Source organism: Ambystoma mexicanum, chromosome 6p (assembly GCF_040938575.1).
Source record: "Ambystoma mexicanum isolate Mex_15411 chromosome 6p, UKY_AmexF1_1, whole genome shotgun sequence".
Classification (NCBI taxonomy): domain Eukaryota; kingdom Metazoa; phylum Chordata; class Amphibia; order Caudata; family Ambystomatidae; genus Ambystoma; species Ambystoma mexicanum.
Window position 1 is genome coordinate 914447724 of NC_090935.1, and position 22009 is coordinate 914469732.

General features: G+C 47.7%; 1 protein-coding gene across 2 annotated transcripts in view; it reads left to right on the top strand.

The window, feature by feature from the left end:
* The window catches only part of ARL14EPL (ARF like GTPase 14 effector protein like), a 310837-nt gene that overhangs the window by 146624 nt on the left and 142204 nt on the right, over window positions 1-22009 (top strand). For both annotated transcript variants that reach the window (XM_069626549.1, XM_069626550.1), the window contains exon 2: window positions 5203-5325. In XM_069626549.1, coding sequence (XP_069482650.1) covers window positions 5212-5325 — 114 coding nt within the window. In that variant the 5' untranslated portion in view covers window positions 5203-5211. The remainder of the gene's footprint in view (window positions 1-5202; window positions 5326-22009) is intronic.

Consider the following 22009-nt stretch of genomic DNA (forward strand, 5'->3'; position numbering starts at 1 on the left):
CTATTGCCTCATGCTGAGATGCTATCCACTTCTTCTAGAGAAGGAAGGTCTCTGGCATGTTTACTGTCAAGTTTGAACAGTATCTGTCCTGACGTCCACTGATTTGTTGCTACTGCTGTGCATCACCCCTCCTCTTGCTCCTGTGCTGCTCATACAAGCTCCTCCTCTTCCTCATTTACTACATCGTCAACATCTATCTGACCTCGTGTGTGTGCTTTTCCATTTCTGAAAGTAATGAGTTTCTAATGACCCGTTACTGCCAGCCCTTTTTTATCCTCGACTGTAGGTGCATATCAGGGATTGGTATAGCCTGTAGCAGGATGTAGAGGAAAATGCACATATAATGGAGAGGCGGAGGCCACTGTAACTTCCTTATTGGTTTTGTGTATCAATAGGGGCATCCTCCTCCATAATTCCAATTTGATTGGTCTACTCTTCAGAGTTTTTTTTCCCTTTGTGTGCCAACAATAAAAATGCAGACGTGTTCTATAATTACTTTTGCATGTGTGCCCTCTGTTGGCCATTGTTTAAAGATTGTTTTCCTGCAGGCCCCTGTATCCACTCTGTGTGGTACTTTATCCCTATACTGCAGAAGTTCCTGACGCATCTGTTTGAATAGGGACGGGTTGGGGGAGCACGACCCTGTACAGTTCCTTAACTGGGTCCAAAATGTAGGATCGGGATTTGTGGGAACAAACATTTAAGATGGAGTATTCTATGGAGTTAATGAGGATTTTTAACTAATATCCATCTTCCTATATTATCGGTTTCCGTGGCTAAGACTTTGCAATGGAGAGGTTTGTTGATAAGAATAATCACCCCATTCTTGGTCCCATATGCAGCACTCGATAGCTCTTGGCCTACCCACAAACGTTTCAATATGTTAGCTTCAGCCTGTGAAAGGTGGGATTCCTGTACACAAGCTACAGATGGCTTAGATCTGTTCAGGTGCGATTGGACTTTCTGCCGCTTAATGGGATTGTGTAGACACGTAACATTACATAACGCAATATAAGAATCGTGGATAATGATAACAGCAATACATACACATTTGCAGCTAGCACTTTGGCATTGGTAGAGTGAAACAAAAAAGGAAAAGAAACGCAAGGAAAAAGGGAAGACGAACATAAAGAACATGGGATTTTTCAACTTCCATTTAAAACAAGTATATAACCAAGTAGTGGCTAACCGGAAAATGCCCCTCCAATCCATGTTCATAAAATGTCAATATGTGGTAGCGGGTGGAGAACCAGACAGACGGAACCGACCTCTGCCGCATCCCTGCGATATAGTAAGGTTTATAGGAGAAGGTAGTGCATATCTTAACTTTAAGTAGAAGTTGGTCTGGAGGTTTCCATCTCCTCTCTCCCATGGCTTTGGATAAAGCTTTGTAGATCTCCTGGATTTTGAAAGGTGCAAGAGTCCCCATTAAGGGTAACCTTGGGCGATGCTGGGTGCATAATCCCATACCTGGCATTAAGGCTCCTCAATGCTGGTCAAAATGCTAATAGCTCCTTTCTTCTCACTGCCGTGGTGTTGGATACATCTTGTGAAAAGAATATTTTTCTTCTATTTTTGTTTTCTAAATTCTCTGTTTCTGTAGAGATGTAACCACGTGTTCAAGCTGTGTCACCTTCTTGGCTACATCCTCAGTGTTGCTGACTCTTTTTGCCACTTTGTTTATCCTTGACTCAAAAGTGGACCACTTATCATCCAGTAATTGTAATTTGACCGTGGTGGCCTCCTTGAAAGGCTTTAGTGATTTAATTTCATCCAAAATGGCTAGCATAACTGGATCTTGCAGATAGTCTTTTGGCTTAGAGTCACGTTTTTGCCTATTGGGGGCATTACTGGCAGAGGATGAAGATGTCTTGACTGCTTTTTTTTCGAGGTCATGTTTAGACCTGCAGACAAGGTACCAAGTATATGTGGAACTACTCTCTTGTGTTGGATGAATGATGTAAAACGCACTTTCTAAAGGATGTGGTTCATGAATAAATCAAACTGTAGGATAACGAGGCTTTTCAGTATTTAGCCTTGGGGTTCATGCAAAGCTTGATGGATCATGTCCTTCCTTATTCAGTATTGAAGTACACAAAGTTGTTATTTCTTAATTTGTAATGTAAAAATCTGATGCCTTAAGTTTTTCCAATGATAAAAATGTTTATAGGTGGATCACAGCAAAATATTTCTTCATATAAAGCATGATGTAGAAGAAAAAATGTCCATAACTGTAACGAGAAAAATATGCTGTCATGCAGGACAGATGATCAACTTAGAAGATAAAATATATACTGTTCTGTTTTAAATGCACACATTTATAGTGTTGCTGTATTTCAGAAAGGAGCGTGTGTCTTTAAATTCAAATTGCCTTTTTTGTGAGGGGAAAACGTGTTGCCTCGTGCTCTCCATATTCAGTAGGACGCCTAAGTTGACTAGACTTCTTATGTTGGCATGCAACCTCCCTGCTTCAGGCCGCGCCACGGGGGTGCGTTGTTGAACATGTCTCTTCAAATGCTGCGCAGTCGCACTATGCCAGCACCAAAATTGCATCCATGCTTACATTAACACAAGGCAAGCACTTTAATTTTTGAGCTTCTGGAGCACTAATACGGCCTATTTTAAAACCGCTGAGATGGGAGACGCAGATTAGGTGTCCATCTCCATCGGCGCATAGCCACACCCCCACCATACAAAAGATTTTTGAAATGCTGCAGAGAAGTAAAGGAAATGTGGTCAGTTGTAGGTCTAATTGTTTTTTTGCTCAAATTACTTTTGATGGAAAGTGGGGGAGACCACCCCTAATGCCCCTACATGCCCCATCCCACACTGATATCGTCTATCCCCCCCAACTCCACATCTACATTTTTGGGGGAAATCCACACAAATGAATTCGATCAAAATGATTCAAACACAACGATCAATAGACCTACTTCGGCGAGGACTGGCTTTACCCTTCCTCTACAATTCCATGGTTATTAAAAGTAGCCCCAGTGAACAAATCATTGTCCTGTAAATAAACCACCTATGTAAAAGGTCAGGGGGACAGATAGAACGACTGTGGGTTCCTGGCTGCCATGCATACAATCAAAGCGCATTTTGGGAACATATGAATGGCCACAGATTTTAATATTGACAAATGTCTGGTGATGAAACCCTTCTGAGTATGTAATGCACCCAATGCTTCGTCCTTAATTAGTCACCACACTGACCCTAACAAATCTGCAAACCACAAAACGTATATTCATACTTATTTTGAAGCTTTTGCTCGTGGACGTGAGGCTTTGGATGTTCTCCCTCAGCAAAGAACCTCCTCTCAAAATGATTTCCTTTCACAGCTTGAAAAGGGTTCACTGTTGCAAGCACAGGAGAATTTGTAGGAAACCAAGTGAGCCACGCCATCACTCTTTGCGTTCATCTACATTAGTGCTAGTTATGTCTAGAGGGAGAGACAGAGAAATGTTTGTGGGGAGCAAGTATGTTGAGGGCGCCAGTGCACACTTAACCCATCTGCTGGTTGTGACCCTGAGAAACTAGGTATCAAGGATGGCTTATGCTTATCCTGTGCTGCAGTAAATGTCTTTAGAAATTCCAAAAAGGCAGACGGATTCACCTTTCTGTCATGGTCTCTTCCAGCAGTGTAGTATTGCTTGCTGGCCGTCCCTTCCTCCTGCCCTCATGGTTTGTTGAAGTCTTTGGACCTCAGCAAGCAAACTGGGTTAAAGGTGTATCTTTTTAGCCATTCTTTGCTTGTACCAAACGGTTTATAAAAGCCTTTGGTCGTGTCTTGCCCCCTACCTGTCCTATGGTCTAAGTCCTATCACCTAACAAGTGCCTGCCATTTTGTTCCTTTCCCATCGCTTGCTCCATCTTGATGCGTTTCCAAATGCTCATTCCTCCACCCACACCAGGATTGCCCCTTCCATGTCTGGGGCCAATATCTAAAACCTGCCCTGGCTAAGCATGTTCCTTCTTGGATCTCCAACCTCCGCTCGATCTCCACCTCCTGATGACCTTCTCCTGCTCCATCTCAGCCTCCTCCTCCTGATCTTCTCAAACCTCCTCCTGTCTTCACCGCTCTCCTGCCTTCTCACCTCACTCCACTTCAACCTTTTCTACAACCTTCTCTTGACTCTCCTCTGACTTCAAACTCTCACATGTGTGCCTTTTCTGTGCAGTATGGAGTCTTTCCATCAAAAAAAAGATCCATAGACCCTTTTTCCATCGAAATGTATTGATTGAAATACCTTTCCATCGAAATGAATATTCATTGACTTTTTTTCATTGAATTTCGATGGAAAAGCATTTCATTCATTACATTACGATGGAAAGAGTGTCTATGGATCTTTAAAAAAATAGATGTAGTGATGGGTGGCAGAAAGGGTTCAGTTTTGTAAACATGGGTTTGGAGGCACCCCCCCCCACAAATAAAAAATAAACAAACACCACAAAAGTTAGAGGGAGCTGTCTAGTGCTTAACCTCATGGAAGCGATTTCAGCACTGGACAGCTCCCTCTTGTGTAATAGTAGTGATTTTCCATTAAACTTTCCCATCTATTGATTTCAATGAAACAGTTTTGATGAATGTTAACTTTAGTGATTCAATGGTAAGTTTTCAATGGAAAATATTTTCGATGAGAAAAAAATCGATGGAATGACATGTAACCGTCGGTGCTTGGTTTTATAGCTCTGTTTTCACTCTCCCTGCTCCATGCCTTTGTTTAAGGATTTGCACGAGGGCTTCATTCCTGTGATTGGTGGATTCTTGTCGGTTACACTCACATTGACCTGCCCAATGCTTCAAAACCTCACTCGGTGATAATTCCAAGATGTTCAAACCACTGAGGACCGCTCTACTCCTGTGTTGCCTTCCTATGGAGTGTTCCCCGGCTCAGCCAGCAATTACACTAGTGTCTTCTAGTCTCCAAACTTAAAGCAGAACTTTAACAATGCTGTGTGTAAAGTGCTGCACCCAGCTCTGTAAAGAAGAGGGGATTGGGTGAGGATTGTGTTATTGGGATAATGACTAGTGATAATTGATTGTTTGTACACATGTGGAAATCTTGTTGGTGAGCCCTGGGGGTCTTTGGCAGTGTTCATTGATTGGGGCCTGTACTCACAACGGTGTTAAACGCTCTAGTTGCTGCTCATTTGGCCTCATCCCCGTTATATCTAATAATAATGACCGATTTTTGTTTTCAGCGCTTAGGGATGAACGCTCTCTCAGAAGGACGGCAAGTAGAAGGATCAATTGGTGTACAGGAACTCATGGAAGTAAACGGCTCCCCCACTAAGGAAGAGATTACTAAAGTGCAGAAGCAACTGGTAAGACGTCTATCCTGTTAATTGTTTAAAATTCTACCTACTATCAAGAAGCATTGCAAACTGCTTGACATTAGTTTAGAGTGCCAGAGTGTTTCTACTTTGGTTCACTTGCATTTATTTTTTTTTTAAACTGGCTCCTTGTCGGTTCTCTTCCTAAAGAGGTTTCCTAATAATCTAGTTCACAACCCTCTCATGCTAAAACACGTAGACCCCTACATGTAATGGGAAACCTAGAACTGCTAGTCCTAGCGGCAAATGGGATCTTGGATAAATACCCAGGGATGGCTAAAGGTGATTTCTCCACTCCCACCATTACAAAGGGCCAATTAGCAGCTATGAGAATCACAGGAGGGTCTAGACTAAACCCCTAGCAAGAGAAGTGTTGGATTGCTTGGCGATTAGATGCTTTGGTATTGGTTCAGTTTCTTTTGAAAATGTTCATTATTTTTGATAACGGCAAAAAAAAATAACATTGCAAAAACAATAGTGGTTCAGTGGATCAACCCCCCCCCCCCATTACACATCTTGTCCAATACGACCCCTACTTTACTGTATCTGTCTCATGAACAATGATGGACACAGTTCGGCAAGAGCAGTAGTGCAACTGGTCCATTCCTCCCAACACAACAACCCCCCCCACCCCCCGCAAACCATACTTCCCTGCTGCACTTATTTCCCATGCATCCTTCGCTCTGTACCTTAGTCGTGGGCTCCCCATTTCGACAACCGATGTCTCCCCCCATGACTTGTCTGTACATCCCTGACTTAATGGGTGCTCCGCAGCCACCCCCACCTGCAGTACATTCCATTAATGGTGCATCCCCCTCAGAGTCTGATAAGGATTGTTGAGCCTGTGCAATTAATGTTTGTACAGACACCTTCGGGTTTGGCACCAGGGTGCACTAGTCTTCCGTATTTGATATCCATCTCGTTGTAATAGAGCAGATCATCCTTCCAGCACTCCGCCACGGGGGCTTCCCCACACCATTGCCACTCTCCTCTTGGCTGCTAGTAATAATGGCAGCTCCGTAAGTCTCCTCACTAGATGTGAGACCCCTCTTGTGTACCCCAATAGGGATGTCCCTGGGTGCACGATATCACTCAGTATTTGAAAAACGTTCTCTCAATACTGCCCCACTGGAGGACCACCTCCACACCACATGCATGAAGTCCGCTGGTGTTGTGCTACATCGAGCACGTTCATTTGGGCTGTCGAGGAAACCATTATGCAGCACTGCTGACGTAGAATGAAACTGGTTCAAGTACTTAAAGGGGTTTATAGTGATATTTTCGAACGCAATATTTTCGAATGCCATTTTCTCGACAACAATTTGCCGAAATATTTTTTCAAATGTTTTTTTTTTTAATTTTTGAAATGGGGGGGGGGGTCCCCCCCAAACCACCGTTTTTTATTTTTTTGTTTAACTTTTTTTTACTAACGAAACCCAAAAAAAACATATAAACTAATTTAAAAAAATTCTCTTAGTCTGTACACAGCAATAGCTGCACATTTCCTCTGAGATGGTAAGCCCCCTAGCCCCCCCGCAAGTGGCTTCCCACTTTCTCTGGGAGGGCTCTGCACAGCCCACTGTAACGGCTAGTACCTTATTATATATGTAGGCAACATGATTTTGCTGGTATCTGCCCCCTCTAACACCCCATCCAAAATGGGTGCCACCCCCGGTTCTTTAGGAAAAGTCAGGAACAAGTCCCTCCGGGTCTGCTGCAATCTAAAATATAAAAACCGATCTAGTGACGTGAGCGCGCCATCTTCTCCACAGTTATGAACTGTCCCTCTGGGAAAATGTCGCCAAAGCACAATATACCCAGGCGTTTCATACAGCGTGTGAATCCCGATTAAAGCCAAGCCCGGGATGCGTGATCGGAAGTCGGGGAGAATAGACATCCCCTTTCACTTCCCCTCAGTTCGAACCCACAATTGGCATGTCAACTCTATCGTGTTCCCTGTTCTGAGTGCTCTACCGGGAGCTGTCAATACCACTGCGTGCAATAAGTGTGGCGCTTCAAGGACTCTCCACCTCCACATGTCTCCAAACCAATACATTAAAAATCCTGCTTGGGCCACGTCCGCCAAACCTCCTGGCTGTTAATTGCTCCCAGGATACGCAGGCTTGTTTATCTGCCCAGATAAATCTCGAGACCTCTGTATCACTCGAAAATGTCCTCTGTAGTGCAAGTGGTACATTGAGAAACCGAGAAATCTCAGTAGTAGAACCATTTTGACAAGTGAGATCCTCCCATACAGATTGAGAGGCAGCCCCATCGACCTATCCACTACCGGTCTGACTTGTTGCAACACTTTTGCATAGTTATATTTGTAGAGCTCCTCCAGGGACCGCGTGATGTCAATCCCCAAGTATTTAGTACATATGTGCCATTGGAAGCCATAACTTTAGCGAACTGTCTAGTACAGTCAGTGAGCGGGAAGAACACTCATTTTGTAACTTTTTAGACCAGAGAAATCTCTGTAGCGGAACACATCTACCATAATTGGTCCCAGGTTATCATGTGTATTTTATTTTTTTTTTAACTTCAATTACCATGTTGTCCGCATAAAGGGGAAACCACCACCTTGTCTTCATACAGCTGAATTTCCCTGTGAACATGTTTGTCTCAGAGTACTACAGCCAGAGGTTCAATCGCTAAGGCGAACAAAATTGGTGAGAGGGGACACCCCTGGCATGTGCCTCTCTCAAGCAATAGGTTTGTGGTCAGCTGGCCGTTCACTCTGATTCTTGCCACAGGTAGAGTGTAGAGCTGTGAGACCATAGAGGTAAACTTCCCACCCCACCCCCCCATCCTCCGCAATACTGTAAAAAGAAAAAGAAATGGCCATTCAACCGAATCAAATGCTTTTTTGGCATCCAATAATGCTGCCGTAATTGATTCATCTTGTTGAACCCCAACATCAGGCCAAACAACTCTCAACCCACACAAGGTGGTGCACCCCGTGATAAATCCTGACTGATCCGATCGTACACTCTTATGCATTAATGGTGCTAACCGCATCGCCAATATTTTAGCTAGTATTTTATTGTCTAGGTTAATTAGCGAGATGGGGTGGTAGGATGAGCATTCATCTGCAGGTTTCAACAGCACAGTGACCACCGCCTCCCTGGTGGACTCTGGCAATCTACCACCTCTCAGAGCCTGTTGATTTACGTTTAGCAGGTGTAGGGCTAGTTTCAGCGCAAAATGTTTATAGACTTCGGCCATGAAGCAATCGGGTCCTGGGCCTTCCCAAATGATAATGCCTTTTATAACTATTTGGATTTTCTGTACCGTTCTGGGACGATTCAGCCGCTCACCAATAGAGCACCACTTGATCTAGATAGCTATGAATCTCATGTTGGGAAACCTGGGCTTGCAAGGAATAGAGGTGGGTATAGAATGCACAGAACTCCCACCAATGTCCATGTCCGTATGCTGCAACTCACCATTCTGATCTCTAACCAAGAAGATGTGTCTTTGGTGCATCAGTTCTCGCGGGTCTTGAGTAAACCACCAGGATGTCATCCCTCCCCGTACTGTTGGACAGCTGCCCTACCTAACAGACTTTACCTCCCTTTGCGCCAGTTCTCTGAATTGGTCCAGTTTCTCCCTGATCTTTTTGTTGGACTAGAGAGCTGGACTAGAGAGCTTGCATACCCCATATCTGCCTGCATCTGCAGCAGTACTACCCCACTGTTTGTTAATTCTCTAAAACTGTTTTAATGTCCCTGCCTCCTTTGAGATGCACTCCCCTCGGATTACACAATTAAAACTTTCCCATAACACTGCACGTGAATCAACTGAACCCGCATTCTCCAAAAAAAAGTGGTTAATGGCTTTTGTTATCTCAGACCGAAGCAGTGCATTGTTCCAGCCCCCATGGTGGTCTCCCACCCGCCTATCTCGTTACCGCTAAGGACAGGACCACTGGCGCATGATCCGATGGTGTGCGCACCAGTATTGTGGTCTCACCATCCCACCATTGTGTCCGGGATCAGGAAGAATCTAACCTTGATGCCGATTGATGCACCATGGATTGAAATGCGTAACCACACTCTCCCTTATGTCTAGTTCGCCATAGGTAATTTAGTCCCCAGGCCCAACACCAATCTTGTATCTTACAGGTCGCTCTCCGCAGTGGTCTATGAATCCCACCCCCTCAGTCTGGTCAATGTCTGGCTCCAGCACTGCGTTGAAGTCCCCCGCCCACACAATCCCCCCCAGGTGTCTGTCTGTCCAACTGTTGGTTTTTACACTCCAGTGTCTCCACCGAGTCCTGGTTTGGGCCACAGTAGTTGGTTAGGGTAACTGCCTGGCTATGTAAATTTACCAGGACTATCACCACCCGCCCCTCTCGATCCTCACTGCAGTGAGACGGAACTCAGCTGTGCTTTGTACTATTTTACAAACCCCCACCCTGTATGAGGTGCATGATGAAAAGTAATGTTGACAACCCCAACTCGGCTCAAACTGTGCCTCCCTCACCATTGTCAAATGTGTTTCCTGAAGGAACACAATCAGCCTGGCGGCGTTGCATGTATAACCATACCTTGCAGGATTTGGACAATTCAACCCCCTAATATTCCATGTCATACACTTAAGCATTGCAGTCATACTCCCACATCCTCCTTGCAAAGATTCCCAGATATTCTAGCGTACAGGCGCACTGCTCCCCCCGACCCAGTATTAATAGGATGTCTGGGACTGAGCAAGAGCAATCCTCAGAACCACTGTTCACCACTGACCCCCCCCCCCCTCTGCACCATCCCCCAATCCCCCACCAGTAACCCCAATTTGCCAGCTCTTCCAATCCCCGCCAACCTCCCGCCGGCAGGCCCAACATGCCAGCCATTGCTACCCTCCCCCAACCCAATAAATGTCAAAGGCTTCCGCATGAGGGCTGCCTGGTGCCCAGCAAAACCTTGCACCCCACCCCCTGTAATGTGCCCCTCACTTGCCCTTTCTAATGTATACTCTTCACAAATCAGCATCCACCTCTCATATTGCATAATATTTCATGGTGAATACCCACCTTGGCTCATTTTCCCCCCCACCGCTGCGTCTAGGGAATTTTGGGAGTGACTCAATGAAAGTATTTGTTTCTTCTGGACTATCAAAGACCAGTACCAGCCCATCATGTTCCACTCCGAGTTTAGCCAGGAACAGCATGTCATATCTCATGCCCCAGTTTCTTGATGTCAATATACGTCTTACTGGAAGTCTGCACCTTGTCCGAGAAGTCAGACATATAAAATGAGACAATATCGGGCTTTTCCCCAGTCCCTTTATCTCTGGCCTTCCGGCGTGCAAGTCCCTGTCTCGATAGTTCAGCATTCGGGCAATGTTTGGACGGACTGGTGCCCCCAGAACTGGCTTCCTACTGCTAGGTATCCGATGCGCCCTCTCCACAATGAATACCTCTGAAAAGTCTTCAACGCCCAGGGCCTCTCAAAATTGATTTGACCAACGGTTCCATGGCTAGCTGGTCTACGGATTCCAGAACCCCTACTATCCGAAGATTTCTTCTGGATCTCAACTCTAAATCCTCCTGTTTATCAGCTAGCTCTTTCAGAGCCCTTTTTACTTGGACAAGCTCTCTGGTTGTGGTGGATGCTTCATCCTCAACTGTAGACACCCTACTTTCCAACTAGTCTAGTCTCTCTGTGCTTCTCCAGGCAGACCTGTAAGTGTTCCACTTCGCAGGTCAGGGTGTCCATTTTCCTGTCCAACGACTGTATGCTGGCTTGCAGCAGATTTAACATTCTTAATATCATTAAATGGTCCGCTGGTGTCCTATGTATATTGTAGATTCACTTCCCCTGTGCCCTCGATACTTCTGTGACCTTTATTCTGTATGGGTGTATCAAAATGTAGCTTTGAGTGCTGCGTTATAGTTTTGCCGGATTTAGACATTGTGTAGTCTAACTTAGTTTTTACTTTACAAAGCGTGCACTATATTTACACTGATCTGCAAAATCGCCTGTCTCAAACTATCCCTGACACCTGTCTCAAACTATCCCTGCCACTCGTATCAATCCCATACAGTGGCACTCTGTGGTACCTGAGAGATTTTCTCTGTTGATTAGTACTACCCCTCCGCCCCCCACCTGCAGAGGGGGCGTCAAGTCTGGGGTTCCCAGTACAACTCACCCGATATTCCTCGGGTCCTACCATCACTCCATTGTTTAGCATTCACAGAATGTCACTCTGTATACCTAGTGAAGGTAGCCTAGGTACCAGGTGTCCTGAGGACTCCCTGCCCGATTTAAGCCCCAGGTGTCCAACCAACCAAGTGCACCAGGAGGACTGTCCATGCTCACCTATTCTAGAGAAGGGGTGCGGTTGACCAGGAGATATCGTCAATCCTTGTTGCACCCCCTCAATGTGGACGCCAATAGCGTTCCTTTCATTTTAAAATACCACAGTCTAGCACTGTTCAGTTCTTCCTAGTGTTCTCCACCTCAATGTACTTGGCCCCTATAGTGCTGAGCTCAAGAGACGGGCAGGCACCCATTGTGCTTGAGTTCCAATACGCACTACCAGCAGGATATCCCCAGTGGCATCCCCCTGCACTGCAAAGGGCTCAGGGCTGGGTCGCGCAGCGAGCTAGCACCGCCGGTTTGATTTCCTCCCTAGATCTCCCACTGCAGAGTTCTCCGGGGCTCCCTTTGTTGCTCTGCGCTGCATGTAGACGTAATGAGCTCCACCAGCTCTCTAATGGGGGGGCCCTTCCTCACCATCCACTACAGCCTTGTAACGTCCTCCTGGGCCGGTGCATACAGCAGGGCTCCTGCCCTGCCTTATGTTGCCGTCCGACTGAGACCCCGCCTCCCCCACCCCCATTCCAGGTCGTCGCTCTCAACTACAATCGGGAGCATAAAGCAGTGTACTCAGGTTGCCGGCGCGGGCCTGCGCCTCCTCACTGTGCATTCCATGTGCGAAATCAGGATCCCAGCCACAGATCCACATTGCAGGCAGGCTGGGAGATGGCGGTCAACTCCCACACAGTGACTTATTAAGTTGCTGCTGCAGAAATCATGTCCCCCGCAGCTCTGCCACCTTGTAGGAACACCAACCATCACACCACAGTTCTTCTTTCTTGCAGGGCTTGGGGTAGAGTTCTGTTGCTTACCCCCTCCGCTGCCTTCTTAACATTGCCCTCACCTTTGCTATGCAGTACCAGCATACATACCCCATAGAAGGCAGACCGGCCTTGTATTTCTTGGTTGACCATGGCCCGGGTTATCGCTCCTTGCTTTTGGGTTTCTCTCCACCGCTAACTCGTGTGTCGCTGGCAACATCTGCCAGCGTGCAGGGGTCCAGACCCGGGCCTACTCTCCCACCCCACTCCTTTCAGTCAGGCTCCTTCACACTCACTGCTCCAGGTCCTTCTCGGGAGGATCGCTCAGCGCAACATGCTCGCCTTGGAAGCAAGATGACCCGGAGCAACACAGGTTCGATCTCCTGGTCCACACTTCGAAACCTCCTGTGTATTAAGCACATTATAAATAACCTATCATATCCCTTTGCCATTTTCAGCGACCAGCACTGTCCAGGATCACCCACTCGTATCTCGGTGGCAGCAGGGGTTGGAGCCACGAAACTTCCAGAACTAAGTGTTATGTAATGTTATGCAAACTTATAGCACGCACTATCGCCCGAAGGCATCTTGGCAAGAGGAAAAGGCATACTGGCCCCAATAGTGACCCTAAAACAAAAGTCTCCAGCGCCCTTCTAAATTGGAGATGATTCTTCACCTCTGAGGCAAGTGGGAAGCCTGTTCTACAGTCTACTTGCTGCGCATGAAAAAGTGCACGAGCCAGGCGGATTTGAGGGAAAACCACTAAGTTGGCCTAGCAGGAACAGAGAACCCTGCCCAGAATGTAAGGTGAAAATGTGTCCTGCAAGAATTCCAGAACCAGCCGAGAAAGAGCACGATGCACCAGACACAGAGCCTTGAACTTAATCCTCTTTGCCACAGGTAGCCAATGCAGTGCAGAGCACAGGACTTATATGTGCTCCATATGGGGAGGCAGTGGCCACCCTAGCTGCCAAATTTTTAAACGATTGCAGCCAATGAATCGAGTGAAGAGGCTGCGCCAGATAGAGCATTGCAATAACCCACCCGAATGGTGGCAATAGAAGCCACCACCTGGGGGTCACAAAGACTCCGGTAGGAAAGGCAGAACAGATCGTGATTTGAGGCAACATGGACAAATCGGAGGACAAAAGGATCCTCAAATTCTTGACCACCTTCACCGTAGTAGGAAGTTCACCTAGTGTGGGGGGCCAAATGAGACCATGATACAAAAGTGGAGTAAGAACCCACCACCAGTATTTCGGTCTTGACCCCGTTCAGCTTCAGCCAATTTGCACTCCCGTAGCTTAGAAGCCACAGACCCCTGGTCATGATCCAGACGGACCAGGTCTGAGTAGCTTCGGCATAAGAATAGCAACGAAATCTGTGAGTACGGATGAGGCGGATTAGCGGTTGAATATAGATGTTGAAGATCATAGGGGACAAGGCCAACCCCTGAGGGATGCCACGAAACATGTGAGCAGAGAAAAGGAGGCAACAAGAGTGATTCCTTTCTATTCTTAAGAAAGGAAGCAAACCAGTCCAGGACGGTCCAAAGAGACCTGCGGCTCGCAAGCGAGATACCAGGACTGAGTGGTCGACGGTGTTGAATGCTGCTAACGGATCTAACAAGATGAGGGCTCCACACCACCCCGCTGCTCACATGCAGGTGCTGTTCCATCTGATGCTTTGGCGAGTCAGGGCCCTGCAGGATATCATCCAGATTTATCGGGGTGCGCTGGAGCTCACAAGCTTGTGGCTATCTTGGCTGGCCTCTCTAGCACACTCCATTGTTCAGTTTTAAAGAAGAAGCCAAATTGATACAAATATTTTTTAGGGTGGCGTCATCTATTTTAAATAAAAGTACATCATGGCAAGTACTGAAATTACCTTTTGACAGGCAGTTAAACAAATTGTCTAATTTTAGTAAGAGGGTCTGCAGGGTCCATGTTTGAGAAGGTCTGCAATTTGTTGAGGGACCAGTCGCAAAAACAGGGGATAGGAGGTTATAAGAGCGTCTGACTTCTAAACTTGGAAGCTATTCCTGTACCCATGGCCTGATAGTTATGTTTTCCAGCTGTGTCATCCTAGAGGATTACAGGCTGCACATGGAGAGGGACCTATAAAGGAAAACTATCATGGACACGTTGAGTAGCTCTGTAGATGAGGACATAATGGAAAGCTTTCTTTACAAAGGGAAACCTGTTGCCCAATGAGATCAATGCATGCGGAAAAAAAATATTTAAAATATGCAAGCCAGGCCCAACTGTAGCTTAAAGGTACACTTTACCCGTTTTGTAGACCATCTGAAAGCGTGAGGTTCTGCTGGACATTACATTCTAGATTAAGTAACTGAAAAGCAGTTCTCCATTTAACAAGGTTGAATTTTTTTTTTTTTCATCCGCAATTGGTATGCTGATCTGCTCCAAAAAGTGGGCCTGCATCACTGAAGCCAGAACTTTCCAAATTTACAAGGAACTCGCCAATCACTTGCAGTCTCCTCCTCTCTCCTTCAGTCCCAGGCCCTCGGCACTGCCTTGGCCTTCCACTTCACATCCAAAACTCAGGACAACCCAATCTCCTCTCCCACTCCTATCCTCCCTCTTGCCCATAACACCAGATGCTCCTCCAGAACCATTAAGGACAGCATCCCCTCTCTCGCCCCAGCCCATGCTGACTTGTGTAACCACTCCTTTGCCACTATCTCTTCCCCTCTATCCTTCAAGCACTCCCTTAGGCACCCTCGCTTACTCTTAAAAGCCATCTGCTGAACCCTCCTGCCCAGCTAATTATAGCCCTATCTCGATTACCCCCTTCCTGGGTAAACTCTTGGAAATGTTGGGCCACCCCCCAACCCCCGCCCAAACCCACAATTGCCCATCCACACTGCCTTTGTTGGCTGCCTTCATGACCACCAATCTGGATGCCAGGCATGCAGTGGCATGAAAACTGCTCTCCTGAACACTCATGAAACCCTGCTCTCAAATTTCGATGCCAACTCTCCTTCTGTTCTCATTCTCCTCAATCTCTCCTCTGCTTTTGACATGCTCAACCATTCCATACTCCCAGAACTACTGTGACGCCCTCGGCATCACTGACCGGGCACTGGACTGGCTGACCTCTTTCCTCACAAACTTGCCTTCCCAACTGCAATTGGGACCTTTCTCCTCCTCCACCGCCCTCTCCAACTGTGGTGTCCCCCCGGGCTCTATCCTATTGCATTGGCTCTTCAATATCTATCTTGCTCACCTCAGCTGCTCCTTCTCTCATTTCTAGTGTTATGCTGATCATGCACAATGTTCCTTCAAACTTCCCTCTATCTCCCCTTCTTCCTCCTCTCATCCCTTCTTCCTCCTCTCTCATCCCTGACTGTCCATTATTCAGGCATGGAGTGCAGTGAACCATCTGTATCAATGCAAGTAAGACAGAGAGCCTCCTCATTGGGACATATGTGCACTCTTTTCCTCCTACCCTTTGGTAACCCTCTTTGGGCCCTCTACCCCCACCATCTTGTGGGGTCAAGAACCGTCATCTTTGACTCCGCTCTCTCATTAACCCCTCACATCATGGACCTTATGAAAAAGTAACACTTCCTGCTCCACCTCCTCAGAGGCATTCTTTTCTCACCTTCTCCCAGAAGCTCCATGACTAATACATCAGCCTCTTTCTCAGTCTCCCACTCCAGCTAATCCAGAATAGGGTAGCAAGACTTCTACTTGGCCTCAAGCCCAGAGACCATCTCTCCACTGGCTCCAGGTGGCTGCAGGGATTGAATTCAAGACCCTCTACATCCACAAGGCCTTCTGGGGCCATGCCATCTCCTAACTACTCCCCTGCTTGAGCCAGACGCTCCCAATTCCAACTCCTTGGCTGGCACCTCCCTTTGGAACAGCCTCCCTGCCCCTGTCAGATTTGAGCCGGACCTCCTTAAATTATGAAACTGCTCAAACCCTTGCTCATTCCTTCTTCCCCTTCCTTGCTAATCACCCCACTGCCGCTGTGACCAGAGGCCTGATCCTCATGCACCTCACAGGATCTCGGGCCCTTCCTCCCAGTCATTACCAGCACCCTCCCTCTCTGTGACCTCTCCCCAACCCCCCTCCCCACTGCATTACCCTGCAGGTCCCTGTCTGGTGGCTCCACATACCACTCTTGAGCTGCCTGTGCTGGCACTTCACCTGAGATTGTCTTCCTGGCCCCCCTGAGCACTTCCCTTTTAGGCCCTCCTCCAGCTCTTGTCCACCCCTCTGCTCCCTTCCATACCCTCTCCCCTGCACTTCTCTTCAATGCACTTGCATGGCCCAATGCCACAAGGCCTAGTAGGACCGCGACTGTATGTATGTGTGTATGTATGTATGTATGTGTGTATATATATATTTCCTTTTTTATTTTCTTGCCACTGTGATTTCGCCTGTTCCCAAACTATTTGGCCTTGTGGCGCTTTGAAACACCATTCTGTTGTATAAAGCGCCTTACAAATGATCAATAAAATAAATCTTTCTGGAAATGTCTGCGGGAGCGTCTGAATGATGCATAAACACTTGGGCATGTCACCAGTGAACGGACTGTTGACGGTTATCGTTATGTTGAGTTTTCGCATGGTCCACAGGACAGCGTTTGAGTGTCCCAATATCTACATATATTTAAATATTGCAGATTATACTAGCCCATCCTCTGATGAATGCCTCCAAGTGGTTCCAAGAACAGCGATCGCTCTCAACCAGCATTGCTTCCATGTGACTCGGGGCAGGGAAGCCAGATTTCATTTCCATGCTCTTTTTAGGGCCTCATTGGGTGCAGTAGTGATGATACGGCTGGTATTTGGAAATGATGCATGGTTTACGCTGACTAAATGATATGATTTATAAAGCGCTTAATAACCAGAGGTTTCTAAGCACGGACCCGGGGATCGAACCTGTGTTGCTCCGTGTCGTCTTGCTTCCAAGGCGAGCACATTGCCCCTGAGCTATCCTCGTGAGACTTTGGGTTTGAGATATGGGTTTCGTTAAAGAAGTGGTCTTACCACATATGAGACCTCGTCTCGTGGCCCAATGCAGTCAAAGGGGACTAATTGGGGAAGAACTACGCTGCCTGTTTCACTCAAAACCCTTACCGTGATCGCGTAGTTGCCACGTAAGATCACCAAATTCGTAATGAGGACCCCTCCTTTAACATGTGGCTATTGCCCCACCTTTGTTTCTGTCGGTAGGGTCTGTGCATTTGTACATGGGTGCAATTCCCTGGCGTGTAGTGCCCTTCCTGTATTGCATTGGTTCGTGCAGTAAAGGATGCTGGAGCCGGACCTGGACACATCCAGGGCCAAGACTTCAGCCTCCATTTCTCTTTCAGGCAGCCACACAGCCAGTAGAAAGACGCTGCCCATCGGTTTTCGCATCCCTCACTGTGTGACTTGCACAGAGTCTGGTGACCAGAGCAGTGTCTGTGGGGGTGTTCCGCATGGCCTCACGTGCACAGAGCAATGACCAGTCTAGCTGTGAAGTTATTGTTCTTTGTGGCACCCAACCCGGAGCCGAGAGACATTTGACTTCTTCCAGTTAACTCTGAGCACAGCCATGGAAAAAAATAAGTGTGTAGAGCTGACTTGTGTCACGTACTGCACGCTAAGCGAGGAAGTGAGATGAAATTGAGAAATTCCAAATAATGCAGACATGGTATGCCTAATGCATGAAAGTACAGCAAAGAAATCAAAAGAACGAAGCAATAAATATGTGCTAATAGAGGAGATGGAGAAAAGCTCCCTTTTTATTTTATTCTGGGCTCCAACTATTCTAACAAACCCTGGCCAAATCAAGAACAGTTATTTGACACTAGAGAGGGTTCAAAATGTTTTAAATGAGCTAAAGGACAAAACCTCTAACAATGCCAGTATCGTCTTTTTGGCACTTCATGCGTTACACCGTTTACCACGTATGACGGGGAGATGTGGCACGGTTGGCTCCGCTGTTATTTCCTCTCCCGGAGCAACAACGCAAGGAGGCTATGCTGCTGTTTTGGGAGGGGGAGGAAGCCTCCAACCACAGCATTAACATTGCAGTGGACCTGGTGGTATCCCGGTTCAAACAAATAAATAATGGTGGTGTTCTCCGGAGGCAAGCATGGCTGCACTGCACTGACTTTCATCCAGAGGTCCAGCATGAAGTAGTGGACATGCCCTGTGAGGCTGAGCAACTCTTTGGCGAAGAGGCGCTGAAGGGGATGAAAAACGACTGAGATGGCGAAGTCCCTAGGTACACTGCAGAGTGGCTTCTCTTTTCGGCCCTTTCAGGCTTTTCGAGTGGCCTCTGGTAATGCCAGATTTGCTGCTTCCCGCGACAGAGGTTAGTTGCTCCAGTTACTCTTCCCAAGGCTTTAGGTGCTCCAGTCTACGCAGAAGAGTAGGGACTATCGGGCCCAACGAAAGAAGGGTCCTCGGCTGTAAGAGCCGGTTATCGAAGTCTCAGCAATGACTGCCAAATTGGCAGTCAACTAGGGGGGAGAGTATCGCTAAACCCTGATGAGTGGCATCTTATTACTATGGACCGTTGGGTGCTGGATACAGTACTACTCAGCCACTCATTAGTCTGTGTCCTCCTCTCCCTATTCTGCCTGTGCAGGTGGCGCAGCTGCATGTCCCAGTCTTGTGGCAAGAGGTGGAGCTCATGTTGGCAAACGGGGCAATAGAACCAGTCCCGGTCTCAGAATGAGGCCAGGGGGTGTACTCCCGGTATTTTGTGATTGAAAAAAAAAATAAAAAGCCCAATGGAAAGTGGAGGCCTATTCTGGATCTTTGGCCGTTGAACAAAAATCTGCGCAACGCATGAAGTTCAGGATGTCCTACGTTTGGTGCAGCCTGGGGAATTCCTGGTGTTAGAACTCGAAGACGCTTACTTCCACATCCCGATGCTGCTAAAAACATTGCAAGTTCCTGTGCTTCCTGGTTGGAGACGAACATTACCAGTTTTGGGTCCTCCCATTTGGACTGAAGTCGGCTCCCAGGGCATTCACAAAGTGCCTGGCTCTGCTGGCTGCCTTCCTCCGCAGGGAGGGGCATCCTGTGTACCCGTACCTGGACTATTGGTTGGTCAGGGGGCAGTCTCCAGAAAGGATGTTGGCGTCTCTCCAGGCATCCATGTGCCTGTTACAACGGCTGGGGTTTGCTGTCAACTTCGCAAAATCCTGTCTGACGCCATCCAGGGAGTTGTTTTTTCTCGGCGCAATTTTTTTACGCAGGAAAATTTGATGAAGCTGTCGGGTGAAAGGCTGGAGAAGTTGTAGTCCAGGGCGGGCGAGTGGGACCCGGGAACCCAGGTCCTGCATTCCGCTCATCCCGAATTGTCGCCTGTTCATGTGGCCGGTGCAGGAGTTTCTGGCTGACCGGTGGTCGCAGAGTCGAGGGGTTATGGTTGGACGAAGTAATCATCTCCTGAAATTCTTGTATGGGGCATGCCCCTGCTGGAGCCAGACTTTCAGTTCACGATAGTGACGGATGCTTCCCAGGTGGGTTGGGGGGGGTCGCACTTCGACCGGTCTCGTCCACGGCCTCTGGTCTCGGGAGTAGGTGCTGTTGCACATCAATATTCTGGAGTTGAGGGCGGTGCACTGGACTCTGAAAACCTTTGTACCTCTCATTCAAGGTGCAGTGGTTCGCGTTTTGACGGACACCACCACAATGGTCTACTTGAGGAAGCAGGGTGGCACGCATTCCTGGCTCATATCCAGGGAGGCTCAGGAGGTCTTGCATTGGGCCATTGCTCACAGGATTCACATTGCCACTTCTCATTTGCCGGGTGTCCAGAATGTTCAGGCAGATGCTCTCAGCAGAGACGCTGGTCAGTTGTACGAGTGGAAGCTGAAGGAAGAACAGGTGATGGTCTACCAGAAATGGGGGTCCCCCCCCCCTCTCGACTTGTGAGTGGAAGCTGAAGGAAGAACAGGTGATGGTCTACCAGAAATGGGGGTCCCCCCTCTCGACTTGTTTGCCACACCGTAGAACAAGCAGTGCCCTCTCTTTGCCAGAAGGGTGGCTAATCCAGAATCTAAGGGAGCCGCATTATAGTTCCTGTGGACGGGCCTGTTCGCATAAGTGTTTCCTCTGATTCGGCGAATGATCCTTTTGGTGCGCAAGTACCCGTGCAAAGATCTTGGTGGCCCCGTTCTGGCCCAGGCAGACTTGGTTCTTGAATCTCCTTCATCTCCCGGTGGAAGAACCGCTTTGTCTGGGGTCGGAGCAGGATCTGCTGTCACAGGACAAAGAAAGGGTGTGTCATCACAATCCAGTATCACTCAGCCTGGCAGTGTGGCTCCTGACCACTCCGAGTTCGGTCATCTAGGTATCTTGCAGGATTGTCGTCTGATCCTCCTGGCAGCAAGGACACCTTCCACCAATATCTCTTGCAGTAGAAAATGGGCTAGGTTCTGTGCCTGGTGTGAGGAACAGCCGGCCCTACAGCCGCTGGAAGTGTCTCCGGCCCAAATCCTTCTGCAGCTGGCGCATGGGGAAAAGGGGGCGGAGGGGTCTGGCTTTGTTGTCGATCAAGGTACATTTGGCTGCCATTTCCAGGTTCATAAGATGGCACCATGCTACTCCTCTGTTCAGTGACCGATTGATTTAGCATTTTCTAAAAGGACTTTTTAGGACATTTCCCTCCCCCAGAGAAAAGGTTTGCTCCGGCATGTAGTCTCAATGTGCTTCTCTGCTCTCATGAAGCCACCGGTTGAACCCATGTCAATGGCGTCCTTTAAGTTCCTCTCGTGGAAAGTCTCATTTCTGGTAGCGATCACATCGGCCAGAAGGATGTCGGAACTTCAGGCGGTGGTCATTGACCCGCCATATCTGCGATTCCTGATGGACAAAATACTCCTGTCTACTAGACCTCATTTTATCCCTAAAGTGCCATCAGAGTTTCACAAAAACTCTGATTGCCTTGCCCATGTTCTTCACTAAGGCGGCCACTCCAGCGGAAAGAGCTCTGCATTCCCTAGAAGTCAAGAGGGCGTTGAAGTTTTATCTGGACTGTACTCTCGACTTCAGGAAGTCGAGACAGCTGTTTGTGGCTTTTGGTCCCTCCAAGGGGCAGTCCATTTCCAAGCAAGGACTTTCCCATTGGGTCTCATCTACAAGTTCCTTTTGTCACGGGAAAGCTGGCAAGCCTTTGACCTTTCCCCGTCCCAGCTCCAAGTAATAGCAGTTAGATGCCCCCATCCCACACCACACCATTCCAAGGTATCCGCCAGTCCCATACCACCGACCATAAAACTCTTGGACCCCCCAATCGATCAGAAAATATCAAAAAGTAAGGATCATTTGCCTTCAACAGAGGTCACGTGATTTGTGCTGCGAGTTGCCGGCAGGGGCAAAACAAACCTAAAACAAGGGTGGAAAGCTTTGTATGAGTGCCGATGTGTCTGTGTAGGTGTGTGGGTGCAAGTTGACCTTTAAGTATTCACTTGGCTCTTGTCAGCAGTACCAGGTGCACCTTAGGACAAGGACTGTATTGTTTTTTCTGCTCTGCACATAATGATCAATTAGCTGGAGCCCTATGTCATTATTTTAGCAAAAGAATGCGGAGCCTGGCTATTCCCTGATTGCTCCAG